This window comes from Panthera onca, chromosome B3 (assembly GCF_046562875.1).
Source record: "Panthera onca isolate mPanOnc1 chromosome B3, mPanOnc1 haplotype 2, whole genome shotgun sequence".
NCBI lineage: Eukaryota > Metazoa > Chordata > Mammalia > Carnivora > Felidae > Panthera > Panthera onca.
Window position 1 is genome coordinate 58,383,775 of NC_138344.1, and position 13,544 is coordinate 58,397,318.

At 53.2% G+C, this 13,544-nt stretch overlaps 1 protein-coding gene across 10 annotated transcripts in view; it reads left to right on the plus strand.

Annotated features, from left to right (window-relative positions):
- The window catches only part of SHF (Src homology 2 domain containing F), a 28,349-nt gene extending 15,314 nt beyond the window's left edge, over positions 1-13,035 (plus strand). For 4 of the 10 annotated variants that reach the window (XM_060618668.3, XM_060618666.3, XM_060618669.3 and 1 more), the window contains 6 exons: positions 2,444-2,585; positions 4,816-5,022; positions 6,873-7,013; positions 8,269-8,440; positions 8,586-8,705; positions 12,229-13,035. In XM_060618668.3, coding sequence (XP_060474651.1) covers positions 2,444-2,585; positions 4,816-5,022; positions 6,873-7,013; positions 8,269-8,440; positions 8,586-8,705; positions 12,229-12,415 — 969 coding nt within the window. In that variant the 3' untranslated portion in view covers positions 12,416-13,035. Of the gene's footprint in view, positions 1-193; positions 296-2,443; positions 2,586-4,815; positions 5,023-6,872; positions 7,014-8,268; positions 8,441-8,498; positions 8,710-12,228 lie in introns of those variants that run through there. The other 6 variants (XM_060618670.3, XM_081795879.1, XM_060618661.3 and 3 more) reach the window with 6 other exon arrangements.
- The last annotated feature ends 509 nt before the right edge of the window (positions 13,036-13,544 follow it).

Here is a 13,544-nt window from a genome sequence, read left to right on the forward strand (position 1 = left end):
CCATTCTTCCTGTTTTATGTGAACTAATTTAACAAGTATCTACTAAATACTTTCAGGCGCAGGGAATTTAGAGTAAACGTGTTTCCTACCCTCAGGAAGCTCACAGTCTGTAGGAAGGAGATAAAATAAGTGTTTACGACACAATAATAGCCCAGCACAGAGGCACCTAAGCATACCTGCAGGGAGAATGGAAAGGCTTTCTGAAGAAAGAAAATAATCTAATCCAGGCAGAGGGAAAGTAAGAAAGCATAGAGCTTTCAGGTAACAAAGTAATCCATGGTGGGTAGGGAGAAAGGTAAGAGGAAAATAGAATCTTTAAATCCCTTTAACTTTGGGCTTTTTTTTTTTTTCTCGTTAATAATTATTTAATTTTGAGAGAGAGAAAGAGAGAGCATAGGGCAGGGGAGGGGCAGAGAAAGAGGGAGACCCAGAATCCAAAGCAGGCTCTAGGCTCTGAGCTGTCAGCACAGAGCCCAATGCAGGGCTTGAACCCACGAACTACAAGATCATGACCTGAGCCGAAGATGGCTGCTCAACTGACTGAGCCACCCAGGTGCCACTACTTTGGGCTTTTTCTTGTGGGCATTACACGGTTTAAGGATAACACGTTCATTGATTCAGTTACTAAGTAGCTGCCACATAGAAGCATGAGGCTGGGTGCCAACTGCCAACTCCAGAGTCCCCTTTGGTCAGGCGGGTGGGGCTGTGAGTGCTAGTTGGCCTAGGAGGAAGCAGCTTGGGGTGGGAGTGGATTTCTTGTCTCTACTTCACGGAAGAAAGAGGACTAGGGGTAGAGGGCTCCATGGGGAGATAGGCAGTGATCTAGTAGAAACATTCTTCTAGTACCTACTGTGTGCCAGATGCTACAGCTGGAGAGACAGAAACAGGAAAGAACTCTAAGCAGGTGGATGATATGGTGGTGGGGATGGGATGACCTGAGATGGTGGTCTTCTCAGACGCAGGTAGAGATTTGAGGGAGGTGAAGTTGCTAGGGGGCTTGGGTGGAACAAGATAGAACAAGGTGGGAGCTGAGGAACCGAAGGAAAAGATGGTAGGAGTTGTTCGGGATGTGCTTCAGAGACCCCTACAGGGCTCATACAGGGCTCAAGAAACATGCAGGAGTGGTCTCTGCAGTAGGCAGTTTCCTTTCTCCATCTCTGCCTTGCTAGGATCCTAGATCCACTGACCCAGGGCAGGGGGTCACCCCACAGCATCCCTGCTCAACTGGCTCCCAGAGTCCTGGTCTGGCCCAGACCCAAAGCCTACACTAAGAATGGGGGAGAGGCAGGATTGGCCCCTCCTTGTGCCGCAGGCCCCAGAGCCACCTCTTGTCAATGCCTGTCAACTCAGTGTGCAGTTCTTCCCCTGAGGTGCTGGCAGCCCTGGGTGGGCTGGGCTCTGTCCCCGCCTCAGCCTCCCCCCTTCCAGAAGCCTGTGCCCAGCTTGGAGAAAGGCTCTATTGTCCTCAGCTGCACCCCGCCCTGAGCACCTTGAGCTCTTACTAAGGGTGTGTGGCTTACAGTTCACTCTGCCTTGACTAGGAGCAGGTACAGAGGGGTAGTCATGAGCCACTTGTAGGGGAGACAGGAGCAGTGTGGGATGTGGTGGGCCAAGGCAACACCTTTCCTGTTCCTGTCCTCCAGGAGCCAGGAGATTTCAGAAAAGCCCAAATCCTGGCTTTCCTCAGGGCTGTCCTATAAAGTGGCCTCTCTCCCAGGATGGCCAACTTGCCCACTGGTGGCAGGTTGGCAGCATAATTTTGCACAATCCTGGTTCCTCCACTTAAGAGAAATGGTCTTGGGCATGTTGTTCCCTACCTGCCCTGAGCCTCCATTTCCTTAAAATGAGAATGATAATACCCACATGGCATTGTGATGGATGTTGTGAGGATAAACCAACAGAAATGTGCCATAAAGTGAGTACTTAGCCTTTCTTTTCTCGATGGTCAGCAAATTTTTCTTTGTTCAGAATCTGGGAATGAACTTCTAGGCATGAGCCATGAGTCCGTGGTCCTCTGAGTCACCTGCTGCTCCCTGCTTGTTCTTTGAATTCCCCCACCACCTTTGTAACCAGCTGTCTGATTTAATTCCTTCTGTTGAACCACCTGGTGTTGAACACCTCTGTTGCCCTTCCTGGACCCTGACTGAGGCAGGCCTTAAGGCCCAGAGATTCATCCTGGCAATTTAACCTAAGGAGTGGCCCAGGAGCACAAAATTAACAGAAAAGAAAGACCTCCCACTCTGTTGGCAGCCTAGTAGGGGAGCCCTGCAAAGGAATATCCAAAGCTTGTCCCCATCTAAGCTCAGAGCCTTCCCTTGGATGCCTCAGGCTCTGTGTCTAAGACATTCTGCCCAGGAGTCATTCCCACGGACATAGCATCTGGGGAGAAGCAGAGATGTCTCTCAGATGTCTGAAGTCTGCTCTTCTCACTGTCTTCCCACAGTTGGCAATCCTAGAAGACTATGCGGACCCATTTGACGTTCAGGAGACTGCTGAAGGCCCAGCAGGAGCTTCAGGAGCTCCAGAGAAGGTCCCTGAAAATGATGGCTACATGGAGCCCTATGAGGCCCAAAAGATGATGGCTGGTGCGTGATGGAGTCAGGAGTGGGGGATTGCTCCCTGAAGCCTGGGTATTTGTACAACAGGCCCTGGGACCTACAAGTTTAAGGACTGATCCTATGGTCCCTTTACTGGGTCCTCGGGGACCATGGGTCCACTATGGACCCCCTTGGGTCCTTGGCCACTGCCTTCAAGAGAGTCACTTTGGAGAAGGAGCAGTGACTTGTGATGCCTGATACATGAAGCGGTAGGGAAGGCTACACACCAAAGGTCAGACAGATAGAACTAGGATAGTTAGGAAGGGAAAGATAATGGTGTGGGCTGGGGGTCATGGAACCCAAAAATAAAATCATTAGGTTTAAGGAAGGTAGTGAGTTTGAGATGATGTGATGTTGACGTGAAACATCTTTATGGCAGTTGGAAACACATGGCTAGAGAAGCAAATGCAATGCACGTGAGACTGGGCAAGCATGTCGAGAAATGGGCACAGGGAGCAATGAATAAAACCTGGCCCTGGGGAACAGAGCAGAAGTCAGGAGACGATCCAGGGAAAGAAATGAATGGGGGTGATCAGAGAGGAGAACAGGGGTGAGTCAGGCCAAGCCAAGGTCCCAAGGCAGGATGAAAGGAAGGTTTGTTCAAGAGCAGATAGTTTTAGTGTTGGGCATACCAGAGAGCCAAGATGAGAGTGGCCAAGAGGGGCAGTGAAGGGCTTCAAAGGCTGGAATGAGGCATTTGGACTTGCTCCAGAAGAGGAGGGGAACCCTTGTGGATTCTTAAGCAAGAAAGAAATAGGACAAATATGGCGTGTAAGGGGATTACTGAGGCTTCGGTGTACAGAACAGACTAGAAGAACTGGGCATCAGAAAGATGAGTTAGTAGTTGTAGAAATTGTTGAGGCTTTAAGGGACCAACAACACCACTTTCCTCCTCTCCTGAGCTTGGAAATAATTGAGAAATAAGATTAAGGAAACAGATGAAGATGAGAATGTCAGCTTTATTCCTGATAAAGTAGACTGGAGAACACAACTCAATTCTGTCTCCACAATGAGCTTCTTAATACCTCACAGAATTAAAATGGGGCTTGGGCTTGCTCAGGCTTGTGCCATGCAGGACAGCTATAGGCCCCTTCACGGGGGCAGGAGGAGAAAGAACCAGAAGGCAGAGCTGAGAAAGAGAGCGAGCATCCACTGGTGATCAGATAAGCTGCTCCCCTCCTTGGGAGAGGGGGGAGGGGTGGAGCTGTCAGCAGTGTTATTCCATGGAGCTCATGGAAACGTGAGCCTGTAGAGTAGAGGTTCGCCCTAGTCAGGGGCGAGGGTCATCAGGTACTGGTGGTGAACACATGGGATTTAGAGAGATGAAGGAAGACCAGGACCGTGGAGAGCAGTGTAGTGGACAGAAATGAGGAAAGTGGGAGTGGGAGGGTGGCTACCCTATTTAGGTCAGAGAGGTGAGTACCCCTAGGAGGCCCACAAATGCCCTGGTATTGGATGTGAAAATGAGCACATTTTTCTGGGGGAGTAGCTCCATGGCTTTTATTCAGTTTTCACTGGGGTCAGTGATCCCAAAAAGAAAATCACAGAACAGACCAGACTAGAAGAACTTCTGGGGAAAGAGGAGAGTTTGAAATGCTGAAATGAAAAATCTTGATGGCAACTGGAAGTGTGTAGGTTGCCATGAAACAGACAGGGCAAGGAGTGAGGGCGGGAAGAGATGAAGACCTGGTTCTGGGGAACAGAGACCAAGAGAGGGTCCAGGGAAAGAGACCTAACAGGTGATCAGAGAGGAGAACCATGAAAATGACTTATCAAAAGAGACAGTTTCAAGGAGGAAGTGATCAGCAGTGTCTGAGCAACAAAGAAGGATTTTCTGATTGTCCAGTGACAGTACTTGGGACACAAAGAAAGAATTGGAGCTGGGTAGCCAAGAGGAGGTGGATTAGGAGAGGACCCTGCTTCAGTTTCCTAACTGTGTCAGCCTCATTTCCCAAGCCCTTGCTGGCCATCAAAATATCTTTTTTCCTGTCCTTCACACTGGTGCTTCTCTGCCCCTGCCTCCATTGGATCCCATGCTTTTGGAACCCCAGAGGTGTTTTGAGGGCAAGGGACCCTGGATGTGTGGCCACTGGGCCCCTAGAGCCAATGGCATCTCCTCTGCAGGAGGCATGGTGTGATGCTGAGGGGCACTGCCAAAGGAGCTGAGCCAGGCAGTGGGGGCTGTTCTCACACCTCCCCTCCTGCCTTGCCCTGGCAGAGATCCGGAGCTCCAAGGAGACAGCAGCTCAGCCCCTGCCTCTGTATGACACGCCCTATGAGCCAGAGGAGGAGGGGACCACCCCAGAGGGTGAGGGGACCTCCTGGCCCCGGGAGTCCCGTCTGCCAGAGGATGATGAGAGGCCCCCTGAGGAGTATGACCAGCCCTGGGAATGGAAGAAGGAGCGGATTTCCAAAGCCTTTGCAGGTAAGCCCTGGGTGGAGAGAGTGGGTCTGCTGGGGCCTCTAAACAACTCTCCAGGTTCAGGGGAGTGGGAGGAGTGGACCCCAGGGGCTGGAGGAGGCCCAGGAGCTAGGCTCAGGGGAAGTGTAGTTGAGTCTGCACCACAGAGATTGGTGAATTGGGCAGTGTGGTTGCAGCACCGTGTGCAGGGTCAGGGAATGGGCATGGGGGAAAGATGAAGGTGTCTCCCTACATCACCATCTCTTGGAGGCCAGGAGGCTTAGGCCACTTCTGTTTTTTGAGAGACTGGGTACGTTTTATTTATTTTTTTGTTATTTTTCTAAGTTGATTTATTTTGAGAGACAAAAATGCACGAGCAGGGGAGTGCAGAGAAAGGAGAGAGAGAGAGAGAGAGAGAGAGAGAGAGAGAGAGAGAGAGAATCCCAAGCAGGCTCCACACTGTCAGCACAGAACCCAACGCAGGGCTCGATTTCACAAACCGTGCAATCATGACCCGAGCCAAAATCAAGAGTTGGACGCTCAACCAACAGAGCCACCCAGGTGCCCCATGGGTATGTTTTAAAATAAAGAAATTCCAAACAAAATGATAAAACTTGTGGCATATATTAAATACTTACACTTAACAAAAGAAGGCGTTTAACACTCTAGACAATGAGAACAGCTGTGTGTGTAATCTTTAGAGATACCAGCCCTGAATTAGAGAGCTGAGTCTCCCAGTAGCAAGCTGTGCCAGACCAGGGGTGTATAGGCTCCAGGGGGACATCTGAGAAGCAGGAACCCATAGGGCGAGGGAGGCTATGAGAGATCCCCTTTGCCGAATGAAGATTAGGTGTCTCCTGTACCAAGCACCCTAGTGCCTATCCCAGGCCTGGAGTCCAACACGGGGGGTAGGTGTGTTGGTGGTCTGAGTGGGTGGCGCTACAGCCTGGGGAGCCTGGAGAGAGCTTTAGCCCCAGGATCCTTGATTCAGGGAGAATGTAAAGGATTTAAATGCCATGAGACTTCATTCCCACTTTCATGTCCCCCTTACCCTTCCTTGGGCAAGGGGCTCATCCTGGAGCTGGACTCAGCTATCCTCTGGGTCCTCCCCACCCTGGCAGCCAGACTGGGAAACCACAGGTTTCTAATTTGTTTCCTGTAAAGCGTGCACCATTGAGGATGGCCCGTTTATCTCCAGAAGTCTCCTTGGAGAATCAATACTGTTTGGATTGCTTAATGGGAAAATCTATGCTCGTCATTAGGAAACCTCGTTAGCAGTCCTGCAGCCGCCAGTGGCATCACCCTTCTAATTGTCAAGGCTCAGGATTGAGGGTGTGGGGGGTAACTTTCAATAAATATCTGCCCCCACATCTGAGTATTCCTGACAGCCTGGAGCTGGGCTGTCTTGGTCCTGCTGCTCATGAGTTCCCAGGCTGTGGGGAAAAGGAGGAAGGGAGGCAGGTCTGAGGGTGTCAGGAGGCTGTGGGAACCTGGGTGTGGTGCTGGGAGGTGTGGGCAGCTCCTTGTTCCTCTTTTCCTCCTTTCCTGGTCCCTTTGGGCCCTGGAGGCCTGTGAGAGTTCAAATGAAGGGGACCCACACGGCTGGCAGGGCAAGACTCTGCTTCCTGCTGTTTGCTACCTGTGCCTCCCACCCTTTGACTAAGCTAGCCGAGTGTGGGTGCTGTGGCTCCACTCAACCCTCTGAGAGTCCTGTTCCCCCCTCAGAAGCACCCCTGCCTCTGCTCCAACCCTCCTTTCTAGGCTATCCTGTGTCCTGGCTCTGGGTTTTGGTGTCTGAACCTCTGCCTCTTTCTGTCTCTCTCTCTGTCTCTGTCCCTGTCTGTGTCTTTTCTCCCTGCTGCTACTGGCTCCAGTTGACATTAAGGTCATCAAAGACCTACCTTGGCCTCCACCGGTGGGACAGCTGGACAGCAGCCCCTCCCTGCCTGATGGGGACAGGGACATCTCCGGTCCAGCCTCACCCCTCCCTGAGCCCAGCCTGGAGGACGGCAGCGGTGGGTCCTGTGGGGGCTTCTGGCCAGGGTGACATGTCCTCTCACCCTTCAGGCCCTGTGGCGTGGGTTGCAGGAGCTGAAGTGGGGCAGGGTCTGAAGAACCCAGGAAGAATCCCCCATGTCCTGGAGGACTAAAGAAGGGACAAAGTACACATTCCTCATTCCTCCCAAAGGTGTGGGGAAGGTGTCTCCTAAAGGAGATATTTCCGAGTATCTTCCTCACCATGCCACAGAAATCCACCATTTTAAATTCACTTTTCTGTATAGGATTTTGCCTGACTCCTTCCCTGATCCATGAGCAATGCAAGTAATTCTTGAGGTGGGGGTGATGCTAGCACAGGAAGTGTCTGACTCCTTAGAGTAAGGGAATGGTCTGATCCTTGCATCTGGTGACAGACTGTAAGGGCTTAAAAGTGCTACAAGGAGAGAAAAAGTCCAAATAGGTAGAAAGGAAGCACTGAACACTTCATCTGTGTTTAGTTTTGTACCGAATGGGCAGCCAAGGGTGTGTGTGAGCACCCGTTTGTATTTGTGCCTGAGTGTGAGGAGTATTTTGTAAATACAGAATGAAGGAGGGTCTCTGTCGCCTGTGCGTGTGTGCCTGTGCCTTTTGTGGCCCACTGACTTCAGTCCTCCCTTGTGCTGGCTCAGTGGTCAGGCCTGCCCTGGTCTGGGAGGACAGAGCCGCCTCAGCTGGGTTTCTCTGGGTGGGGGCAGGGAGCCTGTGGGCAGCAGCCTTCAGGGCGGGGGAGGGGCGGGCTGGCTGGCGGCTTTGGGCAGGATTAGCCTGTCAGGATGGCACCAAGGGGAATCAGATAATTGTTCTCAAATCGATAAGTCATTTCTACAGAATGGCTTGGCAGGGTGATTTGGAGAACGGTAATGAACTCTGAGGAGGAGAACGAAACAATATTATCAGCACTGAAGCCACCGGAGGGGGAATAGAATAGGGGAAGGCAGGCAGCTGCTCCAGAGGGAGAAGTTTAAGTGGTTTCTCATGTTGCTCCTCTCCCCTCTCCTGCCACAGCATGGGGACTGGCAGGCCCCATGTGGCATAGGAGGGCTGAGCCCCATCCCAACTGGGGAGTGGATCCAGGATTCTATCCCTAGAGCCAGTCAGGCCCAGGAGCAGATCTTGCCCTTTCAGAACATTCCTTTGACCCCTTTGGGCAGAAAATGGGGGTTGTGCACTGGTTACTCTATAAGGCCCTATGTCTAGGGTTCTCAGAGACTATGATTGGTATATTCCCCACAGCCCAATTTGAAGGATCTGAGAAGAGCTGCCTGTCACCCGGCCGGGAGGAGAAGGGGCGGCTACCTCCCCGACTCTCTGCAGGGAACCCCAAGTCAGCCAAGCCCCTAAACGTGGAACCCAGCAGCCCCCTGGGGGAGTGGACAGACCCAGCACTGCCTCTGGAAAACCAGGTGTGAGTGTCTGTGTCCAGCTGGGGACTCTCTCCCCCTCCCTTCCCCTCCTGCCACCAGCTTGCCTGCAGGGGACACCCAGAATGGGTGGGCCTGGACGGCGAGGGACCCAGCAGAGATGCCCCCCTTCCTCTCTCTCATCCTCAGCTGGTACCACGGGGCCATCAGTCGAACAGATGCCGAGAACCTGCTCCGCCTGTGCAAAGAGGCCAGCTACCTGGTGCGCAACAGTGAGACCAGCAAGAATGATTTCTCCCTGTCCCTCAAGTGAGTAGGGGTGGGCCAACTAGCAGCTTTAGGCAGGATTAGCCTGTCAGGATGGCACCAGGGGACTCCATGGGAAGACAACCCGCAGGATAGAAGACTCCCAACATTCCCCCATGCCCAACTATCCTGGGGAGAATTCCATCCCCATGAACATTTGCTGACTCTGGGCCAAGCCCTGGGGATCTGGAGCAGTCTGAGGCTCAGCCCCAAATCTCAAGTAGCTCAGAGTCCATTAGAGGAAACAGCCAAGCTAGTGTCCAGCTCACAAAGGTTCAGCCACTTACTAGCCGTGTAGCCTGGAATCCTCTTAACCTCTCTGAGCCTCAGTTTCCTTAATTATAAAATGGGGAAATAATAACATCTACCTTATGGAGAAGGATCAAATGAAATAATATATGGAAGACACTTAACATGGTGCCAAGTGCTAAATAAATTATCACCATCATCTTTTTTAATGGAAGCCCAAGATGTTCTTGAAGGACAAGCAGGGAGAGGGGAAGTGTGTCTGAGGGAGTCTATAGGGTGAGGTGGAGGCTGGGTCCTGGGAGGAGGGTAGAGCAGTGGACACAAAGCTATTGTTCACTCTGAAGAAGTGGGCAGGAGGTCTGGGTGCCAGTGGCTGATAACTGAGTTTTAAAGGATCCTGGAAGAGGAGGAGGAGGCAGGGCCCTCCCCTCCCATCAGCCTTCCTTCTAGGGAGAGGATATACACAGGCCAGCATTGGCCTCCCAGGCCTTCCTGGCAGAGTGACCAGTCCTCCCTTTGGCACCCAGGAGTAGTGCCTGGTAGAGCCTGCACTCCGCATGGCAGCCTTTCAGAATCCTGTGTCCATTCACATCCTGCCATCACTACTGGGACATCTGTACCACATCCTACCACATTTCCTGGGGGCATTAGAGTACATGTATACTCCCTCTTCAAGCAAATATATACAGAGATTTGGGACCACTACACAGTTACATTTGAGGATAATTATTCAACTTCAACTAAAAGATTATGGGGAAAATGCCAGAATATAGTCAAATAACCTGAATTTTATTCTTGGGCTTAATAAAACTAGCTATGTGACCCTAGGCAAATCATGGAGCCTCTCTGGGCCTTGGTTTCTCTCTTTGCAAAATGCATTGATGGATTTAGGTTTCTTGAAACTCTCATACTCTGGGAATCTGCAAATTATCATAAAGTCAAAGGAGCATTTAGATAATGTTCATCTGTCAAAAATTTGATTTATATAATACTAGGAATGTGTATTGCTTTAATAGTTAAGTTTCATAGAGCATCTACTCTGTGCCTAGCAGCATATACACCCTCTCCAAACCAACTACCAACCTGCAAGATCAATCTCTTTTTTGTAGACAGAAATAAATACAAAGAGGCGTGTGACTTGCTCAAGGCTGCTAGGTAATCAAGTGCCAAAAACAGGATTTGAACCCAGCTGAGTCCGCTACAAGAACCACACTATTTCATTGCATAGCTCCACCCCCTCATTCAGTGTGGTATAGTCCAGGTCTGGGGGAGAGACCTCAAAGGTCTGGCTCCTAGAGCAGAGCTGGGCTCTGCCTCAGCCTGGGGAGCAAAAGGGGGAGGCAGGCCTGGATGCCACTTCAGCTCAGGCTGATCTGGCCCCACCGACTGCTGGCTGCCAGAGCCTCGTTTACATATAAATGGCTTCTCTGAAATACAATTATGGTTTCTCTACTCTCTGTAATGGAAGGGCTTTCACTGGTAATTAAACAGCTTCCTCCAAAAGCCATGTCAGCCCTGGCCCTGCGGCCCAGCTAGTCCCACCCAGGCTCCAGAGGGTTGGGCAAGGGCTCCACTATGTCGTAACAGACCCTTGGGACTTTGCCCCAGGAGGTCTGTTATTCAGATGAATGTTTGTTGCCACTTAGTAGCCCTTTTGGGCCAGATCTGTCCCTCAAGGAGAAGATATAATGCAGTTTTGGGGAGAGGTGATTATCCCAAGTGGACTGTGGGTAGGGGGCTGGCCTCAAACTGTGAGAGGGTGAGGGAAGGCAGGGCCCAAGCTGCTGCCCACAGCCTTGGGCCTGGGCCATGCATAGGGCAGATGGGAAGACTACTCACTGCCTCCCTTCTCTACCGCCCCCAGGGGCTGTACGTTTTCCTCAGGCCCTTAGCTCCTTTACACAGGGCCCGTGTAATCACTGTCAGCTTCAGTCACTATCTCAGGCTTACAGAAGAAGGATGCTCCTGCCCCCATATACGCCCAGCCTAGGGCCCCTGGCAGGCTTTAGAGCACTGTATCCTGGGGTGTGGCGGGGGAGGGGGTAGATTGGGAGGGTGGGTGATAAAGGCCTGTTTTATCCGCCCCCCCCCCATCCTTTCCTCCCTTCAGTCACCCACTTTCCTCTCCCCCACTCATTCACTTGTGGGCCCAGTGAAATGGGTCCAGTCAGAGCCCTCTTTGTACCCAGGCAGGGGAAGGAAAGGAGGTTTGCCAGCCTTACTTCAATATGAGGGTCCACCCTCACCAGTCCCACCAACCCTACCTCCCATACTAGCTTCTGAGCCTTGTACTTGTCCCCAAGTAGGCTCTGGCCAGGAGAGACAAGTATTCAGGCTTCAGGGCTCCCCTAAGCATTGCTTACCCCTTGCCTGTGGACCAAGCCTGTGGTGGCTTAGGCAAATGTTCTTACTGGGGCCCCACCCCCATGCTCTCTCTCTAAGGCTGAGGGTGTCCGGACCGCTGGGAGCTGGCCAGAGCTCTGAGCAGCAGGGCCCTTGTCTTGTGGGCAGGGCCAGGCACTAATGTTGATTTCCTGGATTATGTCAGGGAGATGAGAGAGGCAGTGGAGCGGTTCCTCTCTGAGGGAGGGAATGGAGCTGCAGCCTTACTGATGATGTCATCCCAGGCTGAAGGGATAGAGGAGCTTGGGGGCTTGGCTCAAGGCCAGTTATCAGGAGGGTAAAGGGCTATCCCCAGGACAAGGCAGTTGAGCATTCCTGGATTTGGGAGGGACTTCCAGAGCAGCTCACTCCATCCCCTGGTTTCTTCGAGAGAGAGAGAGAGAGAGAGCGAGAGCCTCAACCAAGATTCACTTTTGGTTGTCACATCTGTCCACACGCTGTCCTGCCAAGGATGTTTGTGTCTCCACGTGAGTCACTAGGAGCCCCCCACAGGTATCCTCCTCCACAGCTCAGGGATGGGGAAGGTAAACCAGTCCTGGCTAAATAGGCAGCAGGACACCCGTGCCTGGGTCCCAGGGTTTTTGGTGGGGAGAGCAGTCGCTCCAGTTTCCACTTGCACATGCCCTGTACACTCACTTACACACACATTCTTGGCACACCCGATGCCCTCAACACAAAGCCAGTGCCTCATGTTACCTGCTCACAAAATCCCCTCTGCCTCCTCCCTGTTTTTCTGGACTGACCTCCACCTTCCCTAGTCACCTCTGCACACAGCTGGTTTGGAACAGCCACATTTGCTGCAGGACGAGGGGAGAAGAGGGGATGGGGACTGGAGAGGACCCCTACTCACCAGGGTCTCCTCTCCTCTTCCCAGGAGCAGTCAGGGCTTCATGCACATGAAGCTGTCCCGGACCAAGGAACACAAGTACGTGCTGGGCCAGAACAGCCCGCCCTTCAGCAGCGTCCCTGAAATCGTGCACCACTACGCCAGCCGCAAGCTGCCCATTAAGGGGGCCGAGCACATGTCCCTGCTCTACCCTGTGGCCATTCGGACTCTGTAGATGTGAGGGCGGGCACTGTGACAAATCTGAACCCAGCCCTGTGCCCATCCCCTGGCTGAGGGCTGTGGTCCTTCCCAGGGACAAGTTCTGTCAAACCTTTCTTCCCTTCTCCCTGAGATCGAGTGGAAGCTGGAGATTCCTTAATTTATTCTAAAGGGGAAGCCCTACTGGGGCCTTGGAGTAAAAAGGTTGTCGGAGCTGAGGACAGAGGAATCCCTGGGGAGAAAGGATAGCCCCTGGAGGAAGGGGACTTCAGATCCGCTGGTGTCCTGAGGAGTCTAAGATCTGCAGCTCCCCGCCATTTTCGCCCTTAGGGCACAGATGGCGACCCCCCCCCCCACCCCTTCCCCACCACCTCCTTCCCCCTGGGTCAATGCGGGGTGGGGCAGGACGCGGTCCTGCGGGGCGCCCTGGCCATCTCTCCGCCTCCACCCCCACACCACCGGCGGGCTCCGTCCAGAGTCTGGTGAGGGGCTTGGGGAAGGAAGACCCCTAGGGTGGCGATAGCATTGAAGGTAGGGAAAAGAGGGGGAGGGCTCGGGATGGAGGGAACTTGCGCAGTCCCCGAGCCGCCCCGGCTCTCGGCCAGATGCAATAAATAAACCCAGTCCTGCCAGGCACAGCCGCGTCCGCGCCTCCAGCGCCGCTCCCCGGACTGCAGGGGGAGGGAAGAGGCGAAGCGAGCGCAATTCTGTTTATAAATCAGCTCCGGAGCAGACACAGGCCGGCTGTGAAAAGCACTTTAGAAGCATCAAGTTCCTTCTTTGACTAGATGTCAAAACATCCCCCGCCCGGGCTGGGGGCACCCGGAGCCGGCAGGCTGCGCGGCGCCCCTCCCCGCCGCGCCGACGATCGCGGCTCCCCAAGATCGCTTCCAATTTCCTGCCAACAGCCATTCGTCTGGGAGGAGGGGAGCCGCGGAGAGACAAAGAGGCAGCGCGCCAGGCGGGGGGAGCTGGCGGCTCTGCCACGCGGAAGCCGCGCACCCGCGGAGGCGGGAAAGCTGGCGCGGCCGGCTGCGTTTTCTTTCCAGAGGAAGCGGGGCCTGCCGCGCCTCCCCCATTCCCTGTAAGTCCGGCCCCTGGGAGACTTGCAGCCTGCAGGCCTGGGACCGGATCTGTCTTCGGAC